Raw genomic sequence first — 20,876 nt, forward strand, 5'->3', positions numbered from 1 at the left:
GCGAAATTGTATGGTGTTGTGGGTTCCTATTTTATTCTGCTGCCCTAACTCTAAGATTAAATTTCCCTTCTGAGCTCTGGTACTTCCTTGGGATTGGATGTTAGTGGTGTGATGGTGCAGCACAGCTGCATGGAGCTGGAAACCCAATCACCATTTGGTGTGTTCAGCTGGGTTAGAAATGGGGACAAGCTGACCAAAATACTCTCTCAAGCATGATGTTTCCGTTTTAGAGCGCAAGCTTTTAAAATGGAAGTGAATTCCTTTTCCACTCTGTTAACTGTCATAGGCTCATTTTTCACTCTTTGATGTGAAAGATTTGAGGTAGATCCTGAGCCCGTCCATGTATTCATGAACTATTATGCATGTAGAATAGCAATGAAAGAGAAAAGGAAAAGTGCCGAGTAGAGGTAAAGGAAAAATGCTTCATGAAGCTTAAGAAGGTAGGAAAGCACATATGACACATTTTGAATTTAAAATAGGCAAAAATAAATCCCACTTTTAAGAATCTATGAGAATACAATTACTTTCCCAGATGAGAATTTAGTTGTTCCAATTGCTTGAGCTCCTATTTCTAATTTTCAAACAACTGGTCTATGAGAACAAAGAATGTCTTGTGGTAAAGGCACTGGATTGTGTCTTAGAAGGATCTGCTTGTGTGTCCCAGCTTTGTCTCACATTTCCTGTGTGACCTTGGACAAGTCACCTGGGCCCAGAGTTTTAAGGTATTTAGGTATTGCTGCACACATTGTTGCAATGTCTAACTAATCTAGGAGCCTAAATCTCATTTTCAAAAAAGGATTTAGGCACTCTGAGTTGATGGGATTTTGGCTCCTGTGTGCCTAAGTCCCCTGTTGAAAGTGAGATTTAGGCTCCTACATCATTTAAGCATTGCAATGCAGTGTACAAAGATGGCTAAATGCCCCTTTAAAAATCTGGGCCACAAGGACTCTCTGTTTCAATTCCCTGCCTGTAAAATGAGTTTGCTAATACTGCCTTTCTCTAACCCTTTGTATATGTTGTCTATTCAGCTTGTAAGAGCTTCAATGCAGGGAGTGTCTTTTACTACCCATATGTACAGCGTTTAGCAGAGTAGGGCCCTGATCTCAGCTGGTTCTCTAGGGGCTACTGTAATACAAATAATAATCATTGTCCGCTTTAGAGCATGACATCCATCCTTCTGTGACTGGAAAAAAATGGATACTGTGGGTAAAATTATCAAAAGTGCCTAGGGCCCAGGTTTTTAAAGGTATATAGGCATTGCTGTGCTCAGTGTAGCAATGCCTAATTGATTTAGGAACCTGTCACATTTTGAAAAGGGGTTTAGGCACATAAATGCTTGAATTCATTTTAAAATGAGAGGTAAGCTCCTAAATCAGTTAGGTATTGCAGTGTTGCGTGCAGAAATGCCTAAATACCTTCAAAAATCTGAGCCAAAGTGCCTTTGCCACCTAAATCTATTTTCAGAAGTGATTTAGACAGTTAGAGCCTAAACCTCATTGACTTGTAGTCACTTATATGCCTTTAAGAATGTTACTGTTTAGTGCCTAAGACCCATGTTTGCATAGAGAAATAAATGTGAAATGTGAAGATTACAAGACCCACTTGTTTCTATGAAAATTCTATCCCATACCAAAGATTTGCATTTAACTTTCTTGTTTCTTTTTTTATGTAGTTTGGGGATGGTTTTGGAATACAAATTTCATAGTCAAAATTGCACAGTGCCCTGCACAGAAAACGAACATACAAGCAACTATAGCAATTGGGAACCTATTTGATTGCAGCTTAAAAAAAATGAATTTCATATTTAACTGTAATCAGCTGCTCTTTAAAAAGCTTCTTTTCTGCTTAAAAACACACTGCCTGGAGTCTCCTTCTTCCATAATTGGTTTTGTGCAGTCTATAGCTTTACTCCATTTGCCTTGTGTGCAGAGGCTCTTGAAAGGATGGTAGATGTTTTTGTTTGCTTTTTTCTTTTAAAGCCAAGCAACAAGCAAAAAAGAAAAAGAAAGAGTAGTAATGACAGAAAAATCTCCATTTTTTGACTACATAAATCTTTCCTTAAATGTCTCTTCAGTCTTCCGTTCTCTCTCTCTCTCCTTTCAGCTTTTGGTAGGGATTATTCAGGCAGCTGAGCTGCCTGCTTTAGATATGGGCGGAACATCTGATCCCTATGTGAAAGTTTTCCTGCTGCCTGATAAGAAGAAGAAATATGAAACAAAAGTCCACAGAAAGACCCTTAACCCTGTCTTCAATGAGCAATTTACGTTCAAGGTATTCCTTTGATAATTATTTTGCATTTATTTCTTTGCTCGTTATATAGAGTAAAGGTTCATCTCATGCTCAGTTACAGTATTGCTCATGTCTTAGTTAGTTGGTGACCTGAGGCACAGCGGATTTTTCTGTTGCAGAAACCTTTGAGATTCAGCCTTGTGATGGAAAAATGTAGTCACATTGGGCCAGATCCTTTGAGGGTGTAATTAGACTTAGCTTAATTGTAGTGAGTGAAGCTATGCCCATTATTCTAACTGGAGGTCTGGCCCCTACCTTGTAGTTGGAGACTACTACAAAATAGAGTGACACTTTGACAAAGGTATATGTGAATTTCCCTAAAGCAGCATTTTCTTAAAAAATCTGTTGCACTCTGATTTATGAATTCTGGTATACTACTCCTTTTTCCCCTCCCAAATAAATTAAAGCATGAACAAGGCATATGGATGAAGGGAACAAGTATGAGATCAATCTTGCTCAGTTTTCCTATATCCTAACATAGTAATGCTTTACCATGCTCCCTTACATAAGAGGCAAAATCATGACCCCCAGCTTATAGGGCACGTATTAAATAAATGTAGTTAAGGGTTTGATTGTAAAATTTCAGCAGCAGTATTAATAGTGACTTAAGAAAATTCTAGCCATGCTGAAAGTCCAGTTAAATGTAATAAAGAAGCATCGGGGAACATATTTCAAAGGGATTTTCCTAATGCATGTGTTACTTCTATTACTTTAGGCTCTTCCATGTATATGCTCAGTCTTATAATGACAGCTCCAGTTTGAGAACAGGAACAATAAGAGACTCAGGCTATGCAATCACTCAACGAGAAAGATATCCCCAGAGGTCACAGCCACTACTGCATACATAGTCTGTTTTGCCCCTTGAAGATGTTCATAAAAATAATCCTTTTTTGGGACATTTCTTTACTGAGCTTTCCTATGAGAGTATTTAAAAGAAACCAGAGCTATAAATTACAGATCCCAGGGTAGCATACACAAGAAACAACAAACAAATCTGTCATCTAGCAGGAAGACACAGTGAATAAATCAAAACACTCACTCACAGGCAGATAATGTCCACTTATTTTAAGTCACAGCTTTAATAGTCACATTTTGGAACCCAGAAGGAAGTGTATGCTGAAATCTTTTGCCTAACAAGCTGTGACTGAGGTGTTTAGGTGCACCACAACACAGTACTGATAGTGGGCTAGATCCTGTAGTCTTTACTCAAGCAAAACTGACGGTGGTTTTGCCTAAATAAGGACTGTAGGCACCGGCTCAGTGGTATAGTTGCTTTACTTTCTGCAACATCAGTTGTTTGTCTGCATGGCTGCATACACGAATTGCTTTCGGGTACTTCAACACAACATGATTTTATCTTGGTTTCACTGCTTTGAAGGATAAAAGCAGCTGTTCTTTGAAATACCCACTGTTTAAAACATTCTAAATTCTTAAATTAACACATTTATTATCATAAATATTAAGAGGGGGGAAATTTAACCTATACAGCTACAACTTGCCCACAATGCACGGAAATGGGAATCCAATTGAATGGGATTTATTCCATTAGCATATGGAGGTAAAGTGCTGTTGTAATGTTCTCTCTGGAGGGAAACCCCAGAAACAATTTCTTGGTGGTGTAGGGTGGAGTAATTTCTCAAAAAGAGAGAAATCTTCAATCTCTGTGTTTTCTGGGCTGCTATCCAGTGTCTTGCAAAGAGAAAAGTTCACCTCAATATCTCAATTAGTGTAAGTTTTGCCACTGCCTTCACTGGGGTCAGAATTTCATCCTTTGTATTGTACATTACACCTGGAGGAATTCTGCACTACTGCATGCATGAATAATTAATGAGCTGTGCATAGTTTTAATTTTTTTGGGCAGAAAAAAGCTTCTGCTGAAATGTTGCTGCAGTTCTGCCTTTTGCCCACCAGAGCGCACTGTGACAATAGAATGGAACAGCAGCTCCCGGCCAGCTATGGAAAAGAAAGAACCTGCCTTCTTCACAGCACCTGTCAGGCTAGGTCAGGAGACAGGGGCTATGGGGAGACAGACAGAGTGGGGTGCTGTGGGGGATCAGGCAGGGGCTTATAAGGACTAGTGGGGGAGGACAGACTGGGGCAGGGGCTGAATGGAAGTGGAGGCACAGGGCCACAGGGAGGAGGGAGGTACAGGGCCACTTGGTGATGGGGGAGGGGGTGCAGAGCTACATAGGGATGGGGGTGGCTGAGTGGGGGCACAGAGACACATGGGGAGAGGGGGAGGGGGTACAGGGACACATAGGGACAGAAGAGCGGCTAGGTAGGGCCACAGAGACACATAGGGATGGGGGAGCGGGATGCAAGGCCACATGGGGAGGGGAGAGTGTGTGTCTGAGTGGGGGTGGAGGGATACGTGGAGAGAGGGTGAAAGGACATATGGGGGTGCAGGAACACTTGGGGACAGGGGCATATGTGCCTGACTGAATGGGAGAGCTGCATGGACTTTCAGCTGTCAGTGAACATGAAGGTAGGCAGTACAGCATAGACCATCTGAAAATAAGATTGGTGACAATATGCTGGGCTTGCCAGATGCCATCATTTTCTTGGACACGAGAAAGAAATCAAGACACCAGGGATGTGGTTTAACTAGGTTTCAGCTTTATTAATTAGTGACGCATCTGGAAACTAGCTGATAATAACTTGTCCAGTGCAGGGGCAAGTACCTTCTGAGTCTGTACCCACTTGGTGGAGGGCTCAGCCCCCATCTCCTCCCAACACACCATTTACCTGGCCCCAGCACCATTGCAAGAAGAGCTTGCACAAGGGCTAAGGTAAGAGGGGGGAAGTTTCCATACTGCACCAGACATTAGAAGCCCCAACCCCATTCCCCACCTTCTTTGGGGGATGCCTTCTTCTAATCCACTTCCAATTCCTGTTTATCAGGGAACTAGACCCCCTATTGAATGAGTACCTGTACTGGGCACCTGCCAAGTTGCAACTTCTTGAATTTTACAACCTAACTACCCACCAAGTCCCTGGGCTGCTGAGAGAAAGGTTAAAACCCTGCTCTGCACAGGAATGAGGGGGAAATTTCTTCCCAGATTACAAAAGGTGACTAGTGCAATGCCCAGAGCAAGGCCCAAACGTCCAGTCATCCTCTGATCCCAATTGGAGGAATGGGGAGCATTTCCTTATGGTGCCGAATGTCACCCTGTGCAGGGGGAAGGGCTTATAAACCTTCCCCTTACAAGTGAAGTATCCAATAGATTTACATTGTTTCCCTTCTCTCCTAACCAATCAGCCATAGAGCCTGCCTCCTGAAGCCCGCAGAGAAAGAAGGAAATGAGAGGAAGCAATCCTTAAAGGGACCAAGGGTTTTCTTTGCCCTGCTGGTCCAGACAAACCCTCCCAGTCTCTGAAGCAGGGGAGAAGAGGAGGTGGCATTGTTGCCAAATCTTCTTTTAAAATGTATTTGAATAAACTAAACTTTAACAAAATACAGTGCCTAAAGTTACTGAAGATAAAAATTAAATAATGGCTAATATACCTTATCAAATTGATAGGGTACATTAAGTCTAATGCACAGTGAATATACATTTATGAAAAGGGACACTTTAAGACATGTCTGTGTTCAGGAATTTGATTTTAATATTGCTATAAAGACAAGCGTAAATGTACTTAAAACTTTTCTTACTGTATGTTTAAACCTACTACGCCATTTAAAAAGCACTCATTACAGAACTAATTTACAATATTCAAAATACATTTTGCTATTGTGTTTGTACCATGTTAATGTGCAGGCCTGTTCCCATTGAAGTTATCATAGACTTTAGCAGAAGCAGGATCAGGTCCTTAACTTGAAATATTCTGTGTAATTGTTCTATAACACTTTTTGACTAAAGGTTAAATACCATCGGGTCAGTCAATATTTTAAAAAGCAAGTGAAAGCCAAATAGTCACACAATATTTGAAGACCCAGAGCTCAACATACTAGACCTTTTGGGTGTTCATGTGACCAAATATTGTGCCACGCTATGGCTTCCCTTTTTATGTAGACAATTACTAGAGAAATGTTTACTGAAGCATATGGTAATCATTTAAACTTGCAAAATATAGAGAATTTATTAAAATTGACCAAGCCTTCAATGCAAGTTCAAACAATTTTAATTAGGCTTTTCTACCCAGCTACTCAAGTGTAGCTTACCTGAACTGCATCACTTATCCCGAATATTAAAAATGTGTCTAATAAAGATCCTAACCCAGAGCATCTGTCCCATACCCATCAGAACAGCTGGAGAATTAGTCAGGACTTGGCCTGCTGCCGCCACAATTTCTAACCGTACACTGTGTCTTAGAATGAACTTTAGCATCTATGGTGTGAAAGGTATAATGTTGAAAAAATATACCTGGATAAGTAATAAATAGTTACCCTGTAAGAAGACGATCTAGTCTCTAATTACCTTGTGTCAGATGCAGTAAGTCAGTTCTGTAGTTTCTCATCAGTCTCTGGGCTACCCTTTTCTGAGTGTTGACAGTAAGATTTATTGGCAGAAACCATTCTGCAGTGTTAAAAGCTCATGTATCTTTGGGGCAAATAACTGGCCTCCAGTTTCAGTTTCACCACACACAAAATAATAATTGAGGATAGAGGGCAAAAACTGGAGAGTGATAAGTGAGCTGCCACATTGTTCTATTGAGTGCCATATTCTGGTCTCGGGAAACAGTGCATCAGATGACTACAAAAATATATACCTCATAATTTTCCCCCCGTTCAATTTACCCAAGATGACAGCTGGTAAACCAAAGAAATTGATTTGCATTGCAGTGAACCCATCTTTATTGCCTGAGCTAGAGAGCTTGTCATTTTTTCTTCTTTATAGGTGCCGTACTCTGAACTGGGTGGAAAAACCTTAGTGATGGCAGTATACGACTTCGATCGTTTCTCCAAACATGATATCATTGGGGAATATAAGGTGGCCATGAACACAGTGGACTTTGGTCATGTGACTGAGGAGTGGCGGGATTTGCAAAGTGCTGAGAAGGAAGAGGTAGGAAAAACAATTGTCATATTTTTGGCTGCATACTTTTATCATCGGCTGGTGAAACAGTCAAACTAGTAAGTGGGAATTGACTTATAGCAAGAAACCTATCAATATTTCTCAAGTTAACCTGATAGCAGCTTGATGGAACTAAACCATCTTGTAAACATGTATTGCTATCAGAAGATTTTCATGGTGCATTATACCTTGTTACCCCCCCTAGTTCCAATCATTTGTGACAGTTTAGGCACTCTGTTGTGGGACAGACTTTAAAAGGGTGACCTTTCTCTTGAGTGGGTGCAGTTTGCACCCACAACATTTGCACCCTCATTTGCAGTTGAATAGAGAGTGATTTACACCTGCAGTTAATAGTGAAACATACATTTGAGAATTTGTATTTCTATGCATCAAATTGTGAGGGAAGATGTTGTTGGTTTTAACATACAATCATAGAATATTAGGGTTGGAAGAGACCTCAGGAGGTCATCTAGTCCAATCCCCTGCTCAAAGCAGGGCCAACACCAACTAAATCATCCCAGCCAGGGCGTTGTCAAGCCGGGCCTTAAAAACCTCTAAGGATGGAGATTCCACCACCTCCCTAGGTAACCCACTCCAGTGCTTCAGCACCCTCCTAGTGAAATAGTGTTTCCTAATTTCCAACCTAGACCTCCCCCACTGCAATTTGAGACCATTGCTCCTTATTCTGTCATCTGCCACCACTGAGAACAGCCAAGCTCCATCCTCTTTGGAACCCCCCTTCAGGTAGTTGAAGGCTGCTATCAAATCCCCCCTCACTCGTCTCTTCTGCAGACTAAATGACCCCGGTTCCCTTAGCCTCTCCTCATAAGTCATGTGCCCCAGCCCCCTAATCATTTTTGTTGCCCTCCGCTGGACTCCAATTTGTCCACATCCCTTCTGTAGTCGGGGGACCAAAACTGGACACAGTACTCCAGGTGTGGCTGGAGTAACATGTGGCTTTAACATACTAGATTGTTATTATCATGTAACAATTCAAACAGTATTCAGTGATAAAAAAATGATATATTAAAAAACAGTGCATTGGAATGAACTGTACTATACCATAATATTATTCTCTCCCTTGCCTTTTGCTGTCTCTAAAGCTCTGTTTGGTCACAGTCAGCTTCGGAGAAGGACGTTTATAATAATTTGCTATCTAAAGTGCTATGTACACATATAGCACTCTTTAGAAATATTTAATGACTAAATTGTGCATTCTGCAATGTTGTTCATACCAGCATATCCACAATTTGCTTATCATGAGAACATTTTTTTCTTAAATTTTACATTATTTTTTCATTTTGATTGTCAGGTAATAAATAGCTTCCCACTCGTAATAGACAGAATGTACAGCATGTTTCAGTTTTCTGGTGAGGCTAGAATGAATCTGAGTCTGATTTCCTTATTGTCTAGTTTAGCCAATAAATTGCTTTAGATTCCAACCTTGTTTTCTATGATTAGAGGGACAACCTCTGGATAAAATCCTTTCCCCAATCCATGTGAAGAAAAGCTGAATACTGGATTCAGGTTCCTTGTTCTGAACAATATATTGGTTTAAATTTTCTTCCTTCCCTCTTTATATCTTCATCACCAGTGTCTTCTCAGATCTTCAATTATGTATTTCACAGTCTGCCTTCTCTGTGTTAGCTTTTGATAACTGTATCTGCCAATAGATTTCTGTTTTTCTGGTGTATACTCATTTGAAAGTCACTGCTGCATTTAGATATTTTTCTGGGGCATTTTCTTGGTCATCACATCTTTCATAGGTTTCTCTTACTAAAAAAGTCTGTAACATTGGTAGCCGTGTATTGTGGCATGTTTCTATCCCACTCTTAAAGCAAAGGTCAAAAGAAGTATGTGAATCATATTACCCCAAGAGGGCCTGATCCTAGGTAACTCTTCTTTAAAGTCCGTGCACACGGGAGAGTCAGAAAATGTTAAACCGGTGTGTATTTGATCACTCCACTCTGTAGTAAGTGCCATGAATGTCATGGAATCAGATTTTTACTTCACTATCTCATGACTTCTATTTTGTCACAATAAAAGCTACAATCAGACAGTATCAGGGTCTCACACCACCGCACCTCGAAAAGCATAAAATGAAGCCAAATGATGCATGAAAAGTATTTGAACCTTTACCTCTTTAACAAAAACTTAACCTTTTAAACAAACTATTACTTTCATGTGCAGACAGCCAGTAAAATAATACAGGTTAGTGCTGGGTTTAGCTTGTAATGTGACAGATAACCGTCTGTTGAACATGTACTTTCCATGTTCGCTGTAATATTTGCCTTAGTCCCTCTGTTCTTTGGTAAAGTTCACACACTGCTAATACAAAATAATGTTAAAGTTGCTACAGACAGATGTTCTACAGGGCATGCTAACTCTGTCAGTCAAATACTTGCACAACAGACTTCTGACTTGACTGGAGCCTGGCTTTTTATTAAAGGTGAAGCGAATTAATTAAAAACATACATTGTTCCTGAACTTGGAAGTTAATAAATATAATAATTCATGTAAAGTACATACAGCCTAGGGCTGCATGTAATGATGCATTTTATTTGTAGATGCAGGGGCCATAAATGCACGGACAAATGTGGTATTTTTATGTACGCATAGAAGTTAGACATCTAACTGGCAATGCACACATACAGATACCATGTTTGCATGAGCATTGTGCTAACTAATGGATCCCTTCATTGATTCCCACCAGTTCACATTTAAGTTTTTGCCCTCACATGTAAAGCCTCCTACAACATTGCCCCTCCCTATTTATTCACTTTGTCTCTTATCTCATTGCCCTATTGTGGTTTGATCCTGCAAGGTGAAGACTCCTGCAAGATACGGACTAAGTGTCCTCCACTCCCATCAGTGGGCTGGGGGTGCTCAGCTTGTTCCAGAATCAAACCCTTAATGTCATGGTGGGAAGATATTTGTCAACATGTCATTTCCTAAACCACCCCACCCAGGCGCATGCCCAGCTCAGTAGGTGAAACTCTAGGTCCAGCAGCACCAGGGCCAGGAAGGGGACAGGACATAGCCAGGGGAGGGCCCCGCCTGCATGCAAACATGCATATTGGTGATGCTGTGACAGGTTCCTCTAAACCCAGGAATGGCAAGAGCCAATGGGCTGGAGCAGGGAGCCAGGCCCAGCTGCACAGGACAGGAAGCACTGCTACAGGATGCAGGCAGAGCTGGCTCAACACTGCCCCCCACAAGAATATTTTCCCCAGATGCCTGTAGCTAGGGTAAATAACCCCAAGAATGTATCATTTCCCTCATCCTCCCTCTGTTCTTCTCTCTTTATTCATTATATTTACTCATTGAAGTAGTTTCAAATTTGATTGCAAGGTCTTTGGTGCTACCCTAAGTTTGTACCATGATGTGGCACCAAGCATGATATGGAACTGATCCTGAGTGGTGTTTCTAGATGCGATCACAATATGAATAACAAATAACGATAATAGCTGCTATGCATGCAGGTCAGGTGTGCAATTGTGCATCGCTCAGGGCTTCTGTCCCTTTGAAAATCAGGTCCCTAATCTCAAACACATACATCAAAAGACCAAATAATTCCCATTTCTCATTCATTTTAAGGTTAATGCTCTTCTCTATTGCTGCCTAATTGCTCATGGCTATATTCCAGGTATCATATGTACAGAGGAGAATTTCCATTTGTGTATAATCTGGTTTGATTTGGTTTCCCACTATTATTATGTGGCGATTTCCCTTTATAACCGTTAGGCAATCTGACATGGAAAAATTTCCTACTGCATAAAAATATTTGTCTTGTAGATGATTGAATCCAACCACTAAATACATTCCCATAGTAAATGGAGTAAGTTTCCAATTTCTTTTTATATCTCTGATTATATGCCACATCTATTCATGTGAGTTTCCAATAAATGTGGAAAATTATCATTGTTTAGGTTAGCTGAAGACTTAGATTAAGTTTAGATTTCTTAATGTTAGAGCAGTTGTTCTTTTGACAATATACAGCACTGCAGTACACACAGCTATCACTGCACCCGTGCCAGCTGTGGTATTTTTGTTGTTATCGTTAATTATTCTAAGCTCATTTCTTGTGGACATCATGGAAAAAGTGGGATTTTAGGAGCAATTTGAATGAGGGGAGGGTTGTTGTGCAAACTGTGATGCATTTGATAGGTAAGCTATTTCACGCAATAGACTCAGACCTTACTTCCACTTGCTCCCCCCTCTCCTTTCCCACACCCATGACAGACTTATACAAACCTCCAGAGCCCAAAAGAGAAGAGCTCTTTGTTTAAGAATATTGGATTTTGCACTGTTCTTAGTAGGTCTCTGAAAGATGAGCCTTGCACACAGTCTCCTCAGAATGGATTTTATTATTCTCCATTTAGATTCTAAAGGACTTAATCAAATGGAGATAATAACACTATAGTGATTGCATAAGAGTTTTTTTAAAACATTCACTAGTCTAAAATCACTTACGGGTTCTTTACTAACCAATTTATGAAATGTGCAGTGCAATACAATGCAGTATAGCGTGATACTGTATTGTGTTTTGCAAACAAAAGTCTCACAATGTACCTCCATTATAGCACCATATAATGTTTGTGCTTACATTTTGAATGTAGTAAGAAATGAGAGGTAAGCGGGAATTCAAGGAACGACCCAGGAGGTATCTGGATGTAGTCAATATAAGAGAGGTGCTTTCTGAATTGTGTTGTTAAAAGTATCAGTGAGAGGCTTAGCCAAGGTTCCCTTTCACCTCGTAGGGGGAAATTAGCATGCAGAGGGTCTCCTCTGTGTGTGATATTGTGGTGAGGGAACAATCCTTCCCCACCCATTCCCTTGGGTGAGATCAATGACAAGGTCATTTATTGGAAAGGCAATTCTGAACTTCTTTCCTTATGTTGATAATCAGTATTTACCCCCCACCTCTTGGCCCCATGTTATAGGGGTTGGATTTCACTTCTCAAACCACTCGCAGTTATGGCTACATCTTCACTGCAGAATTAACTCAAGTTGAGTCCCCTTGAGTTAGCCTCACTTGAGTGGGAATTAATCCTTGAGGTACACCGAGTGCTTGGATTACGGCAAAGAGTGGTTGTACTAGCAGCTGATGAGTTGTACAAATTCAGGCTGTAGCCTGTACTCACAGTGGGCTAGCCAACTTGAATTAAAAGTACCACTAGGCTCAAGTTATGGTGTGTGTGTGTGTGTGTGTGTGTGTGTGTGTGTGTGTGTGTGTGTGTGTGTGTGTGTGTGTGTGTGTGTGTGTGTGTGGACAGTACTCAAGTTAGGGGCAACACTTGGGTTATAACTGCAATGAAGATAAGCCCACATAACCCAGTTATTTGGGTTCTATGCAATGGATTTCATCCAAAGAGTCTTTATGCATGTTTGGTCTATTATGGATCCTATGTTTATTTGTCTTACGTTGAGCCTGAATCAGAAGAACTTCATTGCTTATGCTAATTCTGGAACCTAAATCTCTCCAAGAACAACAGAGATAAATCTGTAAATGGTTTGGAGAGATTTATTTTGCAGGACATTTCTTTGTTTTATATTTTTTATTTCTTGGCATTTAGCCATCAGCAATGTTACAATCTGATCCCTAACTCTGTAGTGACGATACCAAACAGCCTAGTGGCAAGACCTGACTCAGGAGAAACTTTAGTAGAGCTTGCTCTGAGGACAGAATAACTTATGTTTGGTGCCCTGTTCTTCTCTCCAAAGATTAAGGCGACTGGGCCCTCAGGATTTGAACAGCCTTCATTGATTCAGGATCTTAGGACATTCCCAAAATACTGCTTTCGCCTTACAAATGAGGAAACATTTTAAAATAATAGTCGTCTACTTTATATGAAGATATAAGGAGTCTGGATATTTTGTAATTGAGGAAAAAGAGAGCGAGAGAGACTGGTTTGGTAAGCTAATAGCAACCTTCTACTGCATGCATGCATGCAAATAATTATACCTTTCAACTTGCTCCTGTCATGACCAGGACATAGGGAGCCTGGCCTAGCGGGTAGAACCAGGAGTCAGTAGCCAACAGTCAAATCAACGGTTGGCACTAGAGTCAGGGGTCTAGTCAAAAATTGTAGCCGGAGCCAGGGATCAAGCCAAGAGTCAGAGCTGAAGAACAGAGCCAGGGTCCAAAGTAGGGAACAAAAGCAGGGTCTGTGGTAGCAACAGGCCAAGTACTGCCAAGTTGCACAAACAGTTTCCTGGAACTTATTCTATGTTTGAATAGTGCACCTGGACCAATCAGAGGTCACGGGGCATGCTGTCAGTCGGGTCTTCTGTGGGCAGCACTTCCTGTGGTGCTTAGTTACCCAGAGTTTATAGTGCTTTGATCGCAGCTCTGTGATGGCTGCCGGATGGTGGCGTGGAAAAGTCAGTCCCCTGAAGACTTGGGTTCTAGTTTTCTGAATCCTTACAGCTTCTACAGCTCAGGTTCTAGCACTGATTCTGAATCAATCTGGGTTTTAGCTTCAGATGTGCACATCAAACACCATCCTTTGCTTCAGACTTACTAAATACAAGACTGCCACTACAAAGACAAGAACAGAGTTTACCTAGGCTAGATGTATAGCAATGGATCGAGGCATGTGTCTTGTTAGTGCTCATGAGCATGGTGCAGCAACCTGATCTACTAATTACAACCAAATAGGATAAAAATAGGATAAAACCCTAAGGAATTGGCTAAAATTGTATGGACAAATGTAATTACATTAGATTACTGCAGTGACATTTTATAGCATATTCCACATATTGCAGAATGTAATGTTCATCATTGAAAAGCAAAATCCGTATATAGTCCGTTCATTTATAATATCCATTATATGAGGAATATCATGTAATTTATTTGCTTACAACATTAGTTAGGTTTTTCGAGTCCTAACAACTTGTCACTAAGTGGAATTATAAATAAATTGGCAATTAAGTAGATGTGAAGTCAGATGCTGAAATGCTCTTAATGTTTTAAATTATGACCCTGAAGTAAGATGTATTCCAAAGTGTGTTAATGGCAGTCATAAGCAATCACTTTGCAAGAGTCACCTAAGTGACCTCAATCAACTTTAGCATGAAGATCCTGTTTTATCGCCCTTTACATAGAATTCAGTTGTTGCACATAATAACACATACATTTTAATGAACAGCACAATCACAGAGGAGAAAAGCATCTGATGAGCAGTTAGCCTCCTTTTTGTCCACAAAGCTCCTCTGTGCTTCTCAGCCTCTTCCTAAAAGTATCTCGGAAGAAGTCAGAAGGTGAGAATTTAATGAGATATTAGAAGCTTCCTTCTACTCTCATGACCCAGTCAAATTTGAATGCCATCTTTTCCCATCTCTCTTGGAAAAGGATGATTAATAAGTTAATGTTGCTAAAGCCCTTGAAAGATAAAAGTCTCTATATAAGGATTTGTTATGCACTATGCAAGTTTTAAAGAACAGGGTCGCTCTGCTCAATGATTGCCTGATATTGGGCAGTCCATTACACATGAACTACATGCCCAGAATCCATTTTACCTTACTCCTGCTATCTTTGTGCATAATTGCTGCTGATATAATATATTCTTCAGGTTCACATGACTGGAAGAGTGGAATTGATGGAAGAACTGTTTTCCTGCACCAACTCTGGCATGTAAAATTTTGGGCAGAAAATGTAGAAAAAAAAGGTGTTGAAAGGAGTTTGCTCCTCTGTGGCATAGGCCAGCTGTTGTTGCAACTAACTTCATATGCATCATGTGGCTGTTAACACTTCAGTACAGTGGACTAGAGATACCCCCTTAATGCTTATTGCTTTGTGAATCTTTTAGAATGTTACCTTCATTTATTGCACATGATTAATTTTTTTTCCCTTCAGACATTTTGACAATATTTGCACTTAAGCCGAGATACAGCCCCAGTGACCAGTCCAAGGAACTCAACTGGCTAATAGGAATCTCTGTGGGGGGAAGGAGAGAATCTTCTTCCTAGACAGCAGAGCAAGAGCAGAGCCATTAAGGCCTGGAGTAAATTCCACAACCCTAATAACTTCCTTCCCTGGGGAGAAGAGCTGCCAGCACCCACTGCAGTGTGTGTGTGTGTGTGTGAGTGTGTGTGTGTGTGGTGTGTGTGTGTGTGTGTGTGTGGACTACTGCCATCCTTCCCCTTCCATACACAGTGATTCTGCTGTGTTGGGGACCATCAGTACCTGAAGAGGAGGAGATAGGAGTTGGGCTTCCAGGGGGGACTTCTTATTTTAACACTCAAGCAAGCTTCATAGAAATTAAAGATGGAAGATACCAATTAAACCATCTAGTTTGTTGAACCCCCAGTGCAGAAACTCTGGAAGTGAGAGCTAAGGTCATTTATGAGTTCACTTCACCAGTCATTTTCTGTTATATAAAAGATGGACAAATGATCTAATAGGCCTTTTCCGTCTCTAATAATAATATTTGGCTGTTACATAGCTCTGTAGATAGTGATTTACAAAGGAAAGTATCATTATCCCTATGGAGATGCTGCCCACGGTGCCAGACACATTTTTTAAAATTGAAGTTTTTATTTAACTGAATATGAAAATGAACTTCTGTGTTTTCCGCTGTGGTGTTTAATTATATATTAAAATTATTTTACATTTTTAAAATTGTCATGGTGGTGCAGAATTGTGTATTATCATTGCACCATGCTGTGTTATAGCACTTCTCAGCAGGAGAGATAGGGGACAGTTGGGGCTTTTGGAACCTGCGAGGCAGTTTAGGTTTGTGGGAAAAGCATCTTAGCTGGACGTTAAAATCACCAGCAGTTAATTAGTTGCTGTTTACCAGGAAATTTGCACCATAAAATGTTATAACTTCAGAGATAACACCCCACTGAGATGAATGGGGGGGGGGGGGTGAACGCTGCCTGCTTGGAACTATTGTTTCAGGATTTGCAGAACTATATATTTCCTTCAGGGCTCCTCATATTTACGATGTTGGTAATCCTATTACACACCTTCCTTGAAGTAGCATCCTCTTTCTGTACTCCCTCTCTGGAAAGAAATGTGCATATGGTGGTCATGGGCATTTTTATGTCATAAATGAGGGATTTAATTGGCTCATTGAAATCAAAAGGGGAAAAAAGCCAATTTGTGTGTCTTGATTCACCTCAGACTACATGGAGATACAGCCATTAAGCATACCACCAAAACAGTAGAAAAGAAACCAAATATTCCACGGTGGAATTAAAATCTGCCTCCTTTGGGGCCTTTCTGTTTCTGGGCAGCAGGCTGAACAGAGTGTGTTCTGAGGTCAGAAAACCTTGTGTTGCTTATTTGTCAGAAACAAGTTAATTACCCATTTGACTTCCACATGTAGAAATGCGTCTTGAGCTAATCTGCTGAAAAAGTACTTCCCGGCATCTATATATTTGCAGCTAGTGTTAAAACATCTTTTACCAATCAATATACAAAAAAGAATAATACCAGGCAGAGTACATTCCTGACAACGAATAATACCAGACGGAGTACATTCCTGACAAGTGCGCAGAAGGTCAGTGGAGCAAAATGGAGTTACAACAAGAAAGGTAGGAATAGCAGAGAGAAGCTTTGCTTTTTTTTTTAACAATAAAAAAATAGTTTTTTCCCCCCATGTTGAAGTACAGGACAGAGAATAGAGGAAATAGATAGATTCAAGTTCACTAAACTTGAATGTTTAACATGCTATGGCATTTGGAAAGTAATGTTATACAGGTTTTTCTATAAGCTTCTTAGAAACATGGTGGGAGAGGTCAAAATGATCTCAGCTAATTCTTTCTAAAAGGTTTATGGAGAGCCTGGATTGCTCAGGGGCAGGCAGTGGTCTGCCAACCAATTACCTCTAGGTCTTTAGTTCAGATGATTGGTATGCCAATCATTTACACTGGTTGAAATCCAGTTCAAGGGAAAGATTCTTCCCTCTATGCTGGAGATGCATTGGAGAGGGCTTTGTCTTGCTGTGGAGCTGCATGGGGAATTCTGGTCTAGTCAGCTATAATTTCTTCTGGGGTCTCCTGGTGTGCACACATTGTAACAGCAGCTCTGGCACCCTGGAAGAGATTGCAGCACACTCTGTGCTCTGCTACATCTGGTGGCTGATGCAGAGAGGCAGTGGATATGTGTCCCTTGTTTTGTGTCTATGGGTTTGCCTGCATCCCTCTTTCCCAGCCTTATTTAGACAGCCAACGTCTGGGATGTACTGTCCAGAAGCAGAAACTGCATTCCTCAAAAGGATTCTCGTCATCCCCCTTTAGAGAAGTCCAAGAAGAAATGGGAGCTCCATGCATTTCCCCACACTCTTTGCAAACCCATGCAGGGTGTGGCTAGATTCTGGCCCCAAGTCAGCAAGTGACCAAAAATCATTATCTGATTGCTGTTAGATGAACTGACTTCATGAGCCAGATATTTGTGTCTAAATAGTATAATACCCCATCATAGTTGTCAATAATTGGCAACCTTGTTTGGTAGTCTCTCAGCGTGGAGCTCTGCATTGTAATAGGGCTGGTCTTCACTACCCGCCCAGATCGGCGGTAGAAAATCGATCTCTCGGGGATCGATTTATCACGTCTCGTCGGGACGCGATAATCGATCCCCGAATCGACGCACGTACTCCACCAGCCCAGGTAGGAGTAAGCGCCGTCGACGGGGGAGCCGTGGCGGTCGATTTGCCGCCGTCCTCAGAGCGGGGTAAGTCGAATCAGATACGTCGCATAGCTGAATTTGCGTATCTGAAATCAATCCCCCCCGTAGTGTAGACGTAAATACCAGCTTTCACACTGGTGAAATTGGTCCACTCAAAAAAAAAAGTTGAGGCACATTGGTGTTGCAGTGTTCCTGCTACCCATGCTGTACCTACTCTGTGGAGAACTAGCGCTTTCCAGAAGCATCAGAAAAATGCATTTTTGAAAAGGTTAAAGACAAAGGTTTGGGAGTAGCAGTCCATGAAAAAGAGAAATTAGTCATTTTCTTCATTTTCTTTTTTCTGGCAGTTCTTAAACACCAATTTAGACCATGTCATCGATTACCATAGTAACCATTTAGCCTCTTTTCTGAGCCTTTTGTGTTTCAGTTTAGTTTAACAACTTGCTTAACTGACAGCAGAAGCACTTCATACTGTAGCTATGATAGGTACTGGTAGCACGAATTGCCTTTTTTTTTTTTTAAATTGCAGCTATAGTCTAAAACACACCACAGTATTGTAAACCGTAGTGTGTTGGACTTTTACTGTAGATTACTGTAACATTTTAAAAGATTAGATTACAAGAAGTTAGTGTATGATATTGTCATGTGTCTGTTGGCCCCTTCCTATTTACTTTCTGTGATAGGTGGAAGGCCTGCAGGGATTACTAATACCTATTTTATATCTTAAAAACTGTTTTGGATCCATCTAATTATGCACATAACTGGTCTCTGTAATCATATGTCCTTATTGCTATAACTCTCATACTTCCTTTCCCCTTTCCTTCATCTCTTTATTACACTTACTTGTTGTTATCCTACCCCTAGAAAGACCATTGGCTGCATCATGTCTTAAATTAGAATATAAATTCTTTGAAGGGAGCCTTTTATTATGTGTTTATACAGCACCTAGCACAGTGAGGCCCTAGTCCTGACTGGGCACTAATCAGTTATACGTAATATAACTAATAATGTGTAGAAAAACCCCTTCCATTTAATTTCTGTTTCAGGATTTTATGCATTCCTTCCTGCTACGCTAGTAAGAGACTGCCATTTCTAGGTTTTAAGACTTTGCAGTGTGTCTTACATACATGCAATCTCTTTTTGTAGGAATGATTTTAGTGAATCTTTAACTTCAGTCATACAGATCAAGGTGAATAATAAATTCATAAGAATAATTATTATTCTCAGATATTCACAGGTAGCACATACAGGTTGCACAGAGAAAATATTTAAGAAAACAAAAGATGGCTATAAATGCTGTTCTGTAGATTAGTCTAGAACATACATTCTTCTTCGAGTGCTTGATTATATCGATTCCAATTAGGTGTGCGCGCGCCGCGTGCACGATCGTCGGAGAATTTTCTACCCTAGCAACACCCGGTGGGTCGGCTGTGGAGCCCCCTGGAGTGGCGCCTTCATGGCGCTGGATATATACCCCAGCCGACCCAGCGCCCCCTCAGTTCCTTCTTACCGCCCCTGACGGTCGTTGGAACTGTGGAGCGCGGCATAGCTGTTCTCCACTCTCCCTAGCTTATCCTGTTATCACTGTAGATAGTTGTAGTTATAGTTGTTGTATAGTGTTAGATAGTTATTCATTTTAGTTTTTAATAGTTGTAAATAGTTAGCAGGGGTTAAGGGGGTTGTTCTCCCCCCTTTTCCCCCCGGCGCATAGCCGGGCTTATGCCCAAGGCTCCTGGCTTTAAGCCGTGCGCGTCCTGCACTAAGCCTATGCCTACGAGTGATCCGCATGACTCGTGTCTGAAGTGTCTCGGAGAGTCCCATCAGACAGATAAGTGTAAGATCTGTAAGGCCTTCAGACCTAGAACCAAAAAGGAGCGGGACTTTAGGCTTAGGCAGCTCCTCATGGAGGCGGAACTTAGCACGGATCCTCCCTCGGCGCGCCCAGCCCCGGCACCGAGCGCCTCGGTGCGCAGCGCCCCTGCGGCACCGACCGGTACTGCACCGCGGGCAGAATCGGACAAGCCCTCACGGCACCGGCCTCCTTCGGCACCGCGCCCGCCACAGGGGCCTCGGCGCCGGTCCCTGTCTCCGGGACACAAGAAGTCCCGCAAGGCGCAGGAGACTGCTGTCCTGAAGACGCCGGCTCCCCCGGTGCCGGGGGTAGAGCCGCGTCCGCCTTTGGACCGCCAGAAGCAAGTGCCTGCTACACCGTCGACTCCGACACCGCGGCCGTTGAGTCTGGTGCGGACTGAATCACCACCTCGGTCGGCGGTGGAGCCTTGTCTTCCTTCCACCCCAGAGACCTTCGCGACGGCGAGAGACCTTATTGCTCTCACGGAGCCGGCACTGCCCCAACCTCCGGCACCGTCGGCTCCTCACGCAGTACAATCCAGGGGCAAGCCTGCCCTGGTGCGCCCGCCGTCTCCGGACGTGGACTCACAGCACCGCTCCAGGTCTTGGAGCAGGTCCCGATGCCGCTCGCAGTCCCTGCGCCGACTATCACCTCGGCACCGGTCGTACTCGCGGCCAAGATCATCTTCGCGGCACCGCTCTACGTCTCGGCACCGTCACGATCATCGGTACCGATCGGACTCCAGACGTAGTTCTCGGCACCGGTACGAGCGCCGCTCGAGTTCGAGGGGCCGCTCCCGGTACCAGGTCTACTCGCGGTCGTCGTCGTCTCGGTCAAGATCCGGATCTCGGCACCGGCATGGCCACCGGCACCGATCCCGATCCCGGTACCGCTCACCGGCACCGCGCAGGGACCGATCACCTCAGGACCGGCACCGATCGGCACCGTATCATCCGGAGCCGGTTTCGACGCGTTCGGCACCGCCTTGGCCTTCGAGATCAGCATCTCGTTCCTCCGATGGGGCCTCCAGATCGGCATACCCTCCTCAGGGTCAGGCTGCTGCGGCTGACTTGGGCCACTGGCA

At 42.3% G+C, this 20,876-nt stretch overlaps 1 protein-coding gene across 2 annotated transcripts in view; it reads left to right on the forward strand.

Moving 5' to 3' along the window:
* The window catches only part of SYT1 (synaptotagmin 1), a 170,376-nt gene that overhangs the window by 59,857 nt on the left and 89,643 nt on the right, over positions 1–20,876 (forward strand). For both annotated transcript variants that reach the window (XM_065414316.1, XM_065414324.1), the window contains exons 4-5: positions 2,104–2,271; positions 7,128–7,295. In XM_065414316.1, coding sequence (XP_065270388.1) covers positions 2,104–2,271; positions 7,128–7,295 — 336 coding nt within the window. The remainder of the gene's footprint in view (positions 1–2,103; positions 2,272–7,127; positions 7,296–20,876) is intronic.

The sequence above is a fragment of the Emys orbicularis genome, chromosome 1, assembly GCF_028017835.1.
Source record: "Emys orbicularis isolate rEmyOrb1 chromosome 1, rEmyOrb1.hap1, whole genome shotgun sequence".
In the NCBI taxonomy this organism is placed as follows: domain Eukaryota; kingdom Metazoa; phylum Chordata; order Testudines; family Emydidae; genus Emys; species Emys orbicularis.